Source organism: Gobius niger (genome assembly GCF_951799975.1).
Source record: "Gobius niger genome assembly, chromosome: 3".
Taxonomy (NCBI): domain Eukaryota; kingdom Metazoa; phylum Chordata; class Actinopteri; order Gobiiformes; family Gobiidae; genus Gobius; species Gobius niger.
Genome location: NC_136854.1, coordinates 36745127 through 36757220, shown reverse-complemented (window position 1 = coordinate 36757220; position 12094 = coordinate 36745127). Strand labels below are relative to the sequence as shown.

Here is a 12094-nt window from a genome sequence, read left to right as displayed (position 1 = left end):
AATTCAATTAGCGCTCGGACACAGCTGAAGTGTCCAGGAGTGGACGCATGTTTAGCATCACAAACGGACAGTATCAGGAAAGAGCCGTATAATGATCAGGTGGTGCTTTTGTGTGGAGTAGGTTACATTTAGAGCTACGGGGATGCTTCATTAAAGGCACAGCGTGTTTTTGTAGGAACACAAAATGTGCTGCTAATGACCAGATCGACACATAATATGCTATTACACTACACAAAGTGCTTTAGAGATTACAACATTTAAAACAATGTGCCTGGGACAACCTCCCATATATATACATTTTGTATATTAGGATTAAATAAATAGATTAGTCAGTTCCAGAGGTGAGGGCCGTAATATTGGAAAGACGCCTCACCATGAGTCTTTTTGTTGACTTTAGGAATAACAAGGAGACCCTGCCAGAGGAGCGAAGGGGCCGTGAAGGTTCGTAAGGTAAAAGCAGTTCTGAAAGATAAGAAGGACCAAGACGATTAAGACATGTAAAAACGAACTTTAAGTACTTAAAGAACTTTAAAATCGATCCTGAAACACACGGGGAGCCAATGCAGCGATTCTAAAACCTGTGTAATGTGGTCCCGCCTCCTGGTCTTTGTCAGGACACAAGCTGCCGAATTTTGTAAAAGTTGTAAACCTGAGATACTCTTTTTGGGAAGACCAGAAAGCAGGGCATTACAGTAGACGATACGACTGGTGATAAAAGCATGCATGAGCGTCTCCGTGTTGGCCCAAGAGAGAATGGGGCGGACTCTGGCTATGTTCTTTAGATGGTAAAAACCTATCTTTGTGATATTCTTAATGTGTGGAATAAATGCCAGCTCAGAGTCAAAGATCACTTCTAACTCTACATGAAGGTGTTGAACACAGTTAAAAACTTTCTTAAATGCACCCACAGAATGTGACCGCAGATTTGTGACCCTTAAGGCCGTACAAACTTCAAGATGAACATTTTTTGGATACCCCGCTCTAATCTGTTCTCTATCACTTGAGTCACAATCAAGGCTAGTGTAATTTGCCAGATTATTCATCATAATCAATACAAAACTCAAGCTTTACAATGTAATTGCAGCTTAAGTCAAGATAAAAACAAAAAGACTCCTTTGCTGTTCAAAAGAGTGTAAACAGTGGTCTATGCAAAACCATGTACAACTGAACGCTTTTTACCAGCACAAAGCCTGAATAAGAAGAAAGAACCGGGTTAAATTCAAAGGGTAAAATACAATTAATCAATGTGAATCACCACAAGCAGATTCTTACTCCACATTAACACTTTTACTCACTTTGGAGTCTGGACAATTGGATTTTACGTATATGTTGGCTGAAGTTGAGCCTATGTCATTGAAAGTGGATTATGTAGTGACTATGCCATTACAATATTTAAAAGGGCAGAGGTATCTTTTATTTATTCATTTTTATTTGCAACCATTTAAATTTGCAATTTTGATTCTTGTGACTTATTGTGCAGCCAAACTTGTGTCACTGTGGAAGTGCAGAAACACTGAAGTGCTCACAGCCGACCATGATGGACTGGCTGCCCCTGCGTATCATGTCTACCAACGTGAGGACCCATCAAAATGTCCAAAATTGGCAAAGGTTTTCATGAGAACTTCGGGGTTATAATGCAGCGTTAAGTCAGTAAACTAAAGAATGATTAAGGCTCGTGAAAACAGATGGAAGTTGATATGCAATGTCCTCATTAGACGTGATGCGCACGTGTGGCTGGTACTCTGGCAGAGACCTGGTGCCAAAGTGCGCATCTGGTCTGTGGACAATCACCAGGGGAAGCAAAGACAAAACAGACACCACACAATATACCCCATTGTTTTCTCTAAAATTCTCTCATAATAATAATGATGATAATAATAATAATAATGATAATGATAATGGGAGCATAGCTAATAATAGAGCAACAAGTGTTTTTGTTTTGTTTGTTTGGTCACAGCTCTCAAACACAGTGAAGCTGCAGCATTCATTAAAATCAAATTAATGAATGATCACAATCGCTTGGGTCGATAATTTGATATTAGCAGACAACAAAAAGTCTCTCGGGGTCTGATTATCCTCGAAACCCACAAACCAAGTTCAGACATCTACAAACATGTTCTGAAATGCAGGTGATTCTTGAATCCATATTGCAGTTCAAATTTCAGCCAAACACAGTACAGTAGTAGCTATACATGCTTTTCAGTCATGTGACGCTTGTTGTTATGGTGGCCATTTTTAATACCGAAGTAGAATTATGCAGTACTACAAAGATAACAATATCTCTACTCAGGATATAAATACAAGACAACTTATTGACAGTGGCATTTTTACTGTATATACTCGTAATCATTGCTCAAGAAGGTAACAATAAAAACACGGCCCCAGAGACTCATGTTTATGTGAAGAAATCAGTAAGTCAGAGTTTCAGCAGCTCAAGATGTTAGCATGCAACCGGTTAGCATTTAGCCTCAACAGCTCAGCTCTGACCTTCCTCAGAGAAAGCCCTGAACCAGACTCCAAACCTTGGATACAACATGTGACAGAGGTCTGAGCTGTTACTGTAGTATTTCCTCAGTGTCCATAGATCCACACATGTGTTTATCGTGTTGAAGCCATAGACAGTTGATTGTTGACAGTTGCTAACCGGTAGCATGCTAGCGTCTTGAGCAGCTTAAACACTGACTCAGACTCTGTTGACATGACAAACTGTAAAAATCCCAAAGAAGGTTTTTCTCCTTCCACTTTGATGTGTTAATTTAGTCTAATGAGTTAAACAGATCTTTAGTAAATCCTGCTGTAGCTCAACTGACTACACATTTGCTGCTTATATCACATAAACGTGCGTCTCTGGTGCCGTGTTTTTAGTGTTTTCTTCTTGAGCAATGACTCCGAGTACATACAAATGCTACTGTCAATCAGTTGTCTTTCATTTTCATCCTGAGTAGAGATATTGTTACATGTTGTTGTAGTACTGCATAATTCTACTTCGGTATTCAAAATGGCCGCCGGAACTATGCGTGATGTCATTGGAAACGCATGTATAGGCCTGGGACGATACACTTTTGTCACAATCCGATATGTATCACGATACTTGGGGGCTGCTCCGATACGTATTGCGATATAATAGGTAATATGTTTTTTTTTAAATGTGTAAAAAGAAAACAGTCATGTGTCCAAAGTTTATAAACCAAATGTCAAGTTAAGTTTAAAAATAACACAAAATGTAAGAATGTGCTGTTACTGGAAAACAAAGGATTGCAGGATAAAAATACCTCCAAACACAAGTATAGAAAGTATTGTGATGCTTGATAAAGATCACAAAGACAATAGATACCGATGCTTTGTCCCAGCCCCTGTAGTAGCCCACTAAACTACAAATGGGAGACAAGTTCCTTTTAAATAACTACTCACTTTATATCACTTTATACACCTACACATCTATAAATACAATCCCGCTGTTGTTCTGTGTCAAACTGTTGTCCATCCATCCATCCATCCATTTTCTTCCGCTTTATCCGGGGCCGGGTCGCGGGGGCAGCAGTCTCAGCAGAGATGCCCAGACTTCCCGATCCACACACACCTCCTCCAGCTGTTCTGGGGGGACCCCGAGGCGACACCAGGCCAGCTCGGAGACATAGTCCCACCACCGTGTCCTGGGTCTTCTACGAGGCCTTGTCCCACTAGGACATGCCTGGAACACCTCCCGCGGGAGGCGACCAGGAGGCATCCGGAACAGATGCCCGAGCCACCTCAGCTGGCTCCTGGAGCAGCGACTCTACTCCGAGCTCCTCCCGGATAACTGAGCTCCTCACCCGATCTCGAAGTTGTTGTCGTCTTACCATATTTTATTTTTAATTTTTAAACATATTTATTTTAATATTCTTTATGCATGCCCCATAGCCTTATTGTAAAGTTAGTTATATAGCTTATTTTTATCTAAATTCTGTGTTATATGTTTTATGTTGCACGTCTGCACCGAGAAATAATCCCAGTTTGTGAACCTGTGCTCAAACTATGGCAAAAAAAACCTATTCTGATTCTTAGTGCAACTCTGGACTTGCAGTGTGTGATATTGACCACTAGAGAGCAGGCTGCTCCACCACACGAGAACGGCCTATTGTGTCAGTGACTGCATGTTGTGTAATTAAAAATGACTTAGTTTTGTATTGTGCTTTACAGGCTTGAGTTGACAAGTTTCTCAAAGCCTTGTAGACTGTAGCCAAGTCATTTATCTCCTCCTTTCATTTTAGTCAAGATTTAGTCAAATAATTTTCTTCAATTTTAGTTTAGTTTTAGTCGACTTATTTGCATGTCAATTTAGTCGACTTTACATTTATAATATATTTATTTATATTATATTATAATCATATATAATCAAGGTCCTCTGTTTCATGATATGAGGCTCTTTCAAACTGTCCTTGGACGTTTGGATGATTTTAGTCTCTTTTTATTTAGTCATATTTTGGTCGAAATATCTGAAAATATCTGGTCTTAGTCATAGGTTTAGTCTCATAATAAACTTTGACTTTAATTTTGTCCTATTTTAATCAGCCAAAATATTACTTTGATTAAAATTATGACTAAATATTTTAGTTGATGAAATTAACACTGCCCTGGGGTAGATTGACAGAAGTGCGGCTGCCAATTTATGCCACTGGTCATTCCCACACTTCACACATACAAAGGCAAGGTGAGTAAAGTGCAACAACAGCCTGACTGACTGAGACACTTTAAAAAAAGGAAAAAAAGGAAGAAAAGAAAAGAAAAGCTGACGGATTTGCAATAGACTATTATTATGGTCTACATCAACCATCCCACACTGCAGGTTAATGTTTGACTGTGAGTAAAACATTACTGCTTCCCTTTCGCTTAGCCTCACCAATCGTGAACCTTGACTCTTGTCTTCCTGAAGAAGGAGCGCCTTTTGGTTTTTGTCCCGGGCCGTCTCCCATGGCAACTCCATTTTTACATGACAGGCCTGTAACGTGAGCTGCCCGGCAGGTAAAGCCGGTAACCAAACCTGCGCGTTATCCAGACTGCGACAGGTGTGTGCGAGGGACGAGCCAGCGCGGACAAAAAAGGAAGGAGAATCTTGGAAATACAAGATCATAAAAACAAGGACACTGAAGGAACTCGAGGCTTGAACTAAACTAAAATACACACGGGACGAGGTGAGGCGCACGGGACAATGGAGAGTGACGACGACGGCACTTTCACAAACATCTCCCTGACAGATGATACAGGTAGGAAGCCGAGCTGCACACTTCTGGCTTCAGTTCAAAGTATTTCTCTTTTTATGCTTCTGCACATGTGATCATACAAGAGCTACACTCACAACTGGGCATTATTACTAGATCTTGGTTGTAGTTAGGCATATACAGTTAGTGACACTGTTTTGGTTCACATGATCTAGATCTAGATGTTATAAACCAGCTCCCAAACTACTGTATGACTGAGAACTAATGTTGATATGTCTTTCAGCCCTTTACAAGCTCGAGTTAACAATTTCTACATTGTCAGCATTATTCATTCCCTCCATGCTCAGTGGTGGTAAGTTATACTGTAGCCAATAGCCAGAGACTGATCAAAGCGAAGCTGCCACCATTGTAATCTCCAACCGCCATCATTCCCTCACTCACACAAGCAGGGTGGTTGAAATGTCTTGCCCATGGACACAATAACAGTCTGCGCCTGCAGGAGATTCGTACTCCTGCTCATAACCCACACAGTATGTGCATGTCACAGAACACAAAAACATTTTAGTGACCAAATTCTACTTCTATGACCCAGTAATATTCAGAAACTAGCATTATACAGTGCAAAGTCTCTCAGCTGTTCAGGGGTTTTCCATCATTTCCATTCCAGCTTGTGTGTTACTGAGTCTTAACATTTATTTGGAGCGAGAAGAAATCTGATGAAAGAGATGAAATGCTCTCAACCCACTTTATTACTATCCAAAGTGTCTCTTAAGAATCAGGTGAGAAGTAAACTCCATTTTATTTCCAAAAAGAAGTAGTTAATGAGATTTAAAAAATAATAATAATAATAACAAAAAATAATCATCATCATCATCATAAAAAAGTCTCATTCTTCCTGAAATAACTAGTTCATTTTGAATCTCAAAAAAACTATTCAACAGAAATAAAGCAAAGTCTCTATTAAGAAACAAACACCAAATCAACAACTTTTGACTGACCTCACAGCAGCTCGTCTGACGCTCGTTCTGAACAATCACTGACCTGGGCCCATGGTAGAGTCGCCGGCTCTGATCAGGGACTGTGCCTCAAGCTTCTGGCCCTTTTCTTACTTGAGAGCGTTGAAGGCCTTCACAAGTATCTGCTGGGAATCAGAACATTAATGATGGACACAAAAACTTGGTTAAAAATGTCATGTCAACATAACCCAAACATTTTATCCTTGGGTTCATTCAGATCAGTGTCAGATCAGAGTTTTTGTCACTTTTTTGCTGCACTTTCATCACTTTTTGGGTCACATTTTTGTTACTTTTTCGCTGCTCTTTTGTGTCTTTTCCTGGTCACTTTTTTATTTTTTTTAGTTTTTTGCATTTTCATCCTAACTGGAGCTAAAGCCAAACTGGAGATAATGTGCTAGGTTCAGGTGGGGGCTTGATTAAATGAATTTGACCATTGTCATTAGTTTGCATGTACTACGGCGGCATATTAGGGCCATCTAGTGAAGATTTCAGAGTTTTCACATGCAAATTTGTGAGGAAAAACAGCAGATTTGTACGAAGAAAAAGTAAAAAATGTGCCAGAAAAAAATAGCAAATATATGAGGAAAAATTAGCAAATTTGCCAGAAAAAAAATACCAAATTTGCCAGAAAAATGTAGATTTTTGAGGAAAAAAAGTAAAATTTGCTAGAAAAAAATTTATGAGAAAAAAAGTACATTTACAAGGAAAAAAATAGTTGCAAATTTGCTTGGAAAAAAACAATTATGACGCCTGTGTTGGCCTCCAAAATAAAAGCAGCTGAACTGTATTTACTGTACTGTGCTTTACTAGGGTGAGCTGATGTCTCAGTTTACCCGGGACAGTCCCAGTTTTGAACACTCTGTCCCATGTCCCAGCTGATTCCTACAAAACCATTGATTTGTCCCAGTTTAACACAAGCGCTGTCCCAGGTGTCCCGGTTTTTCACCAGCCTAAAGCAGCTTTTTTACTCGAAAATGAATGACTTCTGTAACACGAAGTCTGCTTATCGACTAAACCATTTAAACAGCTAAAGGTCTATCACCTCGATGCTTACTGGTCCATTTAATTGGAATTAGACTTTTATAAACAGGAAGTTTGACCATTCAACGTGAGTGAAAAAAAAGTCACAATTTGGCAACACCCCAAAAACGCCCATTGTGTCCTGGTTTTTGGTCACCTTAGGTTGAACGACAAAATATCTAGCCTTGCTCATGTTAAAAATTTGATTTATTTGACAGGGAACATGAGCATTATCTCAAACATGAGAAGATAGACTGATAAACTAGTTTGACTTAAAGCAGCTGACAAAACAGACAATTATGTGACAAATTTGTTTTAGTAAAACAGAAATTATGATAAAGTCATGACACATTTCACATTTCTTATTTCTACTTGGGCTAAGAAAGGAAAATGAGCTTTACCAGCTACAATCTTTGAACATGAGCAAGGCTAGATATTTTGTGTTATAACCGCTCCTCGAAGCAAAGTATACAGTTCAGCAAATTTTAGACTTTTCTTCCTCACGAATCTGCTACTTATTTCAGGCAGATTTGCTTTTTTTTTTGCTCACAAATTTGTATGTTTCAAAATCTCGAAAATGTGCTACTTTTTTCTCATAAATTTGCATGTTTAAACCATAGACCGTAAACTGAAACTGTCACTATTTATTTATTTATTTTTAATTGCGTTTGTAAGTGAAATATATTTGTAACTGAGGCTTTTTGTAAACAGAACCTTCCAAAATCTTCATATATGAGAGAGTAACATTATAAAAATGTGCAAGTTGGGAACTGAAACTGTCACTAGATGGCCCTAATACGCCGTCGTACTTGTCGGCCTACACTACTTACTTAGTTGTGCAAAAATATTTAGAACACATAAAACTGCAATATTAGACTATACAAAGTGTCAACATGCCCTAGTCTTTGCCCTATTCGAATAAAGTCAAATTAATGGTCTCACAATACTGCAAATGTTACAACCCACCTCCACCGCTTCGGCGTCGTGTGTTTATCCGTGACCAGCGCCCCCTCTCGGCGGCTCTGGTCACTGTCAGGTCGTGATGTGATGACGGTGTGGATGTAGCTAACAGTCCTGGCTCCTCCATCCTCGGCTACACCTCGGATACTTTCACACTTTTCGCACTGTATACTCCACTAAACGGAGAAAGATCTTCCTCCTTGTGGTGAGTGAAAGTGTAAGGCCACTCGGTAGTTTTATCGGGACATATTATTTGTCGTCATGGCGAGCCAAGTTACAAGCAGATGTTAGCATTAGCCGCTAGCTGCAAAACACACCCTTTTTAACACCAACGCGCAACAATGTCCTGTCATCACTGATCAGTATGTCATTTTAGCGTAATATAAAAATGCCTACGTTGTCACTTAAACATTGGTATTACTTTTGACTGTCTGTGCGAATCTACATGTCTTTAGAGCTAGTTAGTTAGCCACGGTTGGAAGCTAACTGGGCTAATGTTTACACGCTAGTAATAATGATGTTCACACTGAACCAGCTAACTATGCATGTGGGTCGGTTTGCTGAGAAACATAGTCCTCTTGAAATTTGATAACGCTTCAGTGTAATGAAGTTGTTATTAAAGCATTAAATGGTGTAATGATCATGAATGTACTGTCCATATTTACACGTAGCTCTTGAGAGGTGAGACCGAATGCACCAGCAAGGACATTAATATTGTTATACATGGCCAGCTCTTTCCTTTTAACATACTCAGATTTAATCAGGGATCTGTTTTGGTTGGGGTGGGGTGACCAACCATGACTCTCCCTCGTCTGATATGACTAAACGACGCTCAAAGCTAAAACACACCCATTGCCAGTAAGCAACTTGTTCAAAGAGGAACACAGCAGAATGTGGGGCTCCAAGGCAAATCAGCCATAATAGCCATTTTTAATGACCAAATAATGTAACTGCTCTTTGTATGTATTATGTATTGTAATTCCCTTTGTTAGATAAGATAAGCCTTCATTATCTCACAATCAGGGGTGGAACTAGAAAAAAAATCACAGGGTGGCAAGCAGGGTCAGGGATAATTTCTGGGGTGGCAACACATTTTACAGTGTCACAGTACAGTACAGTGTTACAGTACACAACTTTTGCTTGATCACAAGGCAATGTTTCCATTTAGATGCAGGCTGATTCTCCCCAAAATTATATACAAGTAGTAGCATTGTCCATAATATAAGTAGGGAGTTTCTAACTCGGGTAAAATTGAAACTTTTGAGCAGATGTGAGACATCACATGACAATGGGGTGGCATCTGGGGTGGCCCGACCTTTACTGTGGTGGCAGCTGCCACCCCTCTAGATCCTCCCCTGCTCACGATGGAGAAATTGACTTGTTACGTCAGCTCTCAAGAACACTCCGGGTGTGCAACATAGACAGGAAATGTACCAAATCAAACCACAAGTTCATAAAATTGCCCTACAATCAGTAATAATAAATGAAGTATGGTCTCTTTAGTACAAAGTCTCCTAACTTAATTAAGACACAGCCTCACAACAGTGAACATAACTCAAGACATTATTCTTCATGATGATTAATTGTCCCTTCTCTCTCTCTCTTCTAGTGGACAGTGGACCTGCAGCCCTGTATACTAAACCGGAGACCGAGCTCTTCATCATGAACTGTGACATAGATGGTTTGTAGAAGAATTATGTTTTGCCACTAAAGCAAAGAATTCAAAACGACTTTACTTACTTTATCTTTGTTTTAGGAGATCTGGAAAACCAGGCGGAGTTGGAGGAAAAGACCCGGTTAATAAATCAGGTCTTAGAGCTGCAACACACGCTGGAAGGTAAAGGTCACTCGGGCTAAATTCAGCAAAGATTTTGTAGAAAACATTGTGTGTATGTTTTGCAATTTGCTACTAGGGATCTCTCAAATTGCCATTAATCTCGCGAGTTTGCTAACATGCCCGTTTGCCTTTGTAATCACAGACCTGTCGGCGCGAGTAGATGCCGTGAAGGAGGAGAACTTGAAGCTTAAGTCAGAAAACCAAGTGCTGGGACAGTACATCGAGAACCTCATGTCGGCCTCCAGCGTCTTCCAAACCACCGACACAAAGAGCAAAAGGAAGTGAGCTGCCTTCAGGAAAATGAATCAATCATGTGGAAAAAGAACCAGAACATACAGAGAGGAATGGCTTCTTAACTGACCTGTAGGCCAAACGATCGGAGTAAGGTTTTCAAAAGATGATTGTTTTACTTTCAAATATAAAACAACCCGATACAGATGCCTACTTTTTTGAAAACCTTAAATCTATATACAGTTTTTTTTTTTAAATTGATGACGCAAATGGGTTTCAGATGAGCACCCGTAATTCTAGTGTTAAATTTAGATAACTTTGTACGGTGCGGTTGATATTTTGATCCTTGACGCCGATACAGAAGATACAATTTGATATTTGCGATTTCAAATTTTGGATATTTCTAATAAAACACCATAAAGAATCTGAAAATGACACTATAGCCTTGACCTTGGCCTGTTAAGTAGCATTTCCTCTTCTCCTTTAACCCATTAGAACTGCTCTCTAACCATAACATCATGTGCGTCTTCATGAATTCATACGTGGTTCTTAATTAATTTCCTTGACAGTTTTTTTGCCTCTTTGATCATTGAAGTGAGCTATTGTCTAACCACAAACACTACTTTTTGTTATTTATTATTTCTGTACAGTATTTTGTCAGCTGGGTCTGAGTTGTTCATTTCTACAAGTAGTGTGTAAAATATCATGTATTCAGCGCCCCCACTGTCAAACTCGGCAGTATTACAGAAGAGGATGCTAGTGTAATAGATGCTGCATGTCGTTTCTGAATGGTGTTAGTGAGACTGTATATACGAATGGTTCCCGCTTTGCTTTTCCATTATCGAGGCCACCCACTGCAAAGCATCTACATTTTACAACCCTCTCCGTTTACCCGTGCTTGGATCGACACCAATGCATTAAATAAACTTCTTTTTCTTTCTTTTTTTTTGTAAAGTACAGACTGAATTATAGAAGCAAGAACGGAGGTAGAAGCACATCTCATTGTTGATCAAGAATTCTGAAAGTTTTCACGTAGGGCTAGCTGTTGTTTTATCGTTTTCTCCGGGCCTAGGATGTGAATACATTTGTGATGAATTGTGGAGCCAAAAAAATGCATAAATTTATGCATTGGAAATTGTCAATGGGCAGACATTTCAGTGGCCAAATAACGACATGATGAGTTGAGACTAGGAAATGGAGGGAAAGGAATAAGATGTTTTCCCATTTGTAGCCAGAGAACAAAGGCCGTTAAAAGGCCTTGAGTGCTATTGATCAACTCGGAGCGTCCAATTAGAGGAGGACTGTAAAATGATGTAGGGTGTGTCCTGCACCGCACTGGACAAGGGAAAAGGAAATGGTCAATCTGTCTAAAAATATAAAGTGTGCCCCTTTGAAATTAATGATGTTGTTAAGCAGAGGTTGATTTAATATGGTGCTGAAGAGGCCTGAGCTAAACTTTACTGTATATTCTGTAATGTATTATTATTTTAGTATTTTTAACAGTTGTACAGTTGTAACCCCGTATTGATTTGTTGATGGCATGCTAAAAATGCCCAAACCTACACACGTGCTGTTCCTAGTGTGTAGACCTGCACCTTTATTTTAATAAAAACCTAACAACTCAATTTGTGTTCGTTATCGTCCTTAAACATGGGCGTTGAATTTTCCCTTTTTGTATTTGTGGGTTTGTATTGTCTACATTGGGAAATGTGTTCTCTGCAATTGACACATCTTTCAACATAAGAGCTCCACACAGTAACGTATAATTAGTCCAGACATGTGTATTGGGGCAAAACATATATAATAATCTAATAATATATATGATAATCTAA

At 39.3% G+C, this 12094-nt stretch overlaps 1 protein-coding gene across 1 annotated transcript; it reads left to right on the top strand.

Moving 5' to 3' along the window:
* The first annotated feature begins 8260 nt into the window (after positions 1 to 8260).
* scoca (short coiled-coil protein a) lies at positions 8261 to 10356 on the top strand. Its single transcript, XM_079553520.1, has 4 exons — positions 8261 to 8399; positions 9804 to 9875; positions 9951 to 10031; positions 10174 to 10356. The coding sequence occupies exons 2-4, from the start codon at positions 9857 to 9859 to the stop codon at positions 10314 to 10316; spliced, it is 243 nt and encodes an 80-aa protein (XP_079409646.1). The 5' UTR covers positions 8261 to 8399; positions 9804 to 9856; the 3' UTR covers positions 10317 to 10356.
* The last annotated feature ends 1738 nt before the right edge of the window (positions 10357 to 12094 follow it).

What these genes read in the sequence shown, in the direction of transcription:
- scoca (XM_079553520.1), top strand. An exon ending in GCTGCAACACACGCTGGAAG is followed by an intron (nt 10,032 to 10,173) that starts GTAAAGGTCACT and finishes TTGTAATCACAG; the next exon opens with ACCTGTCGGCGCGAGTAGAT.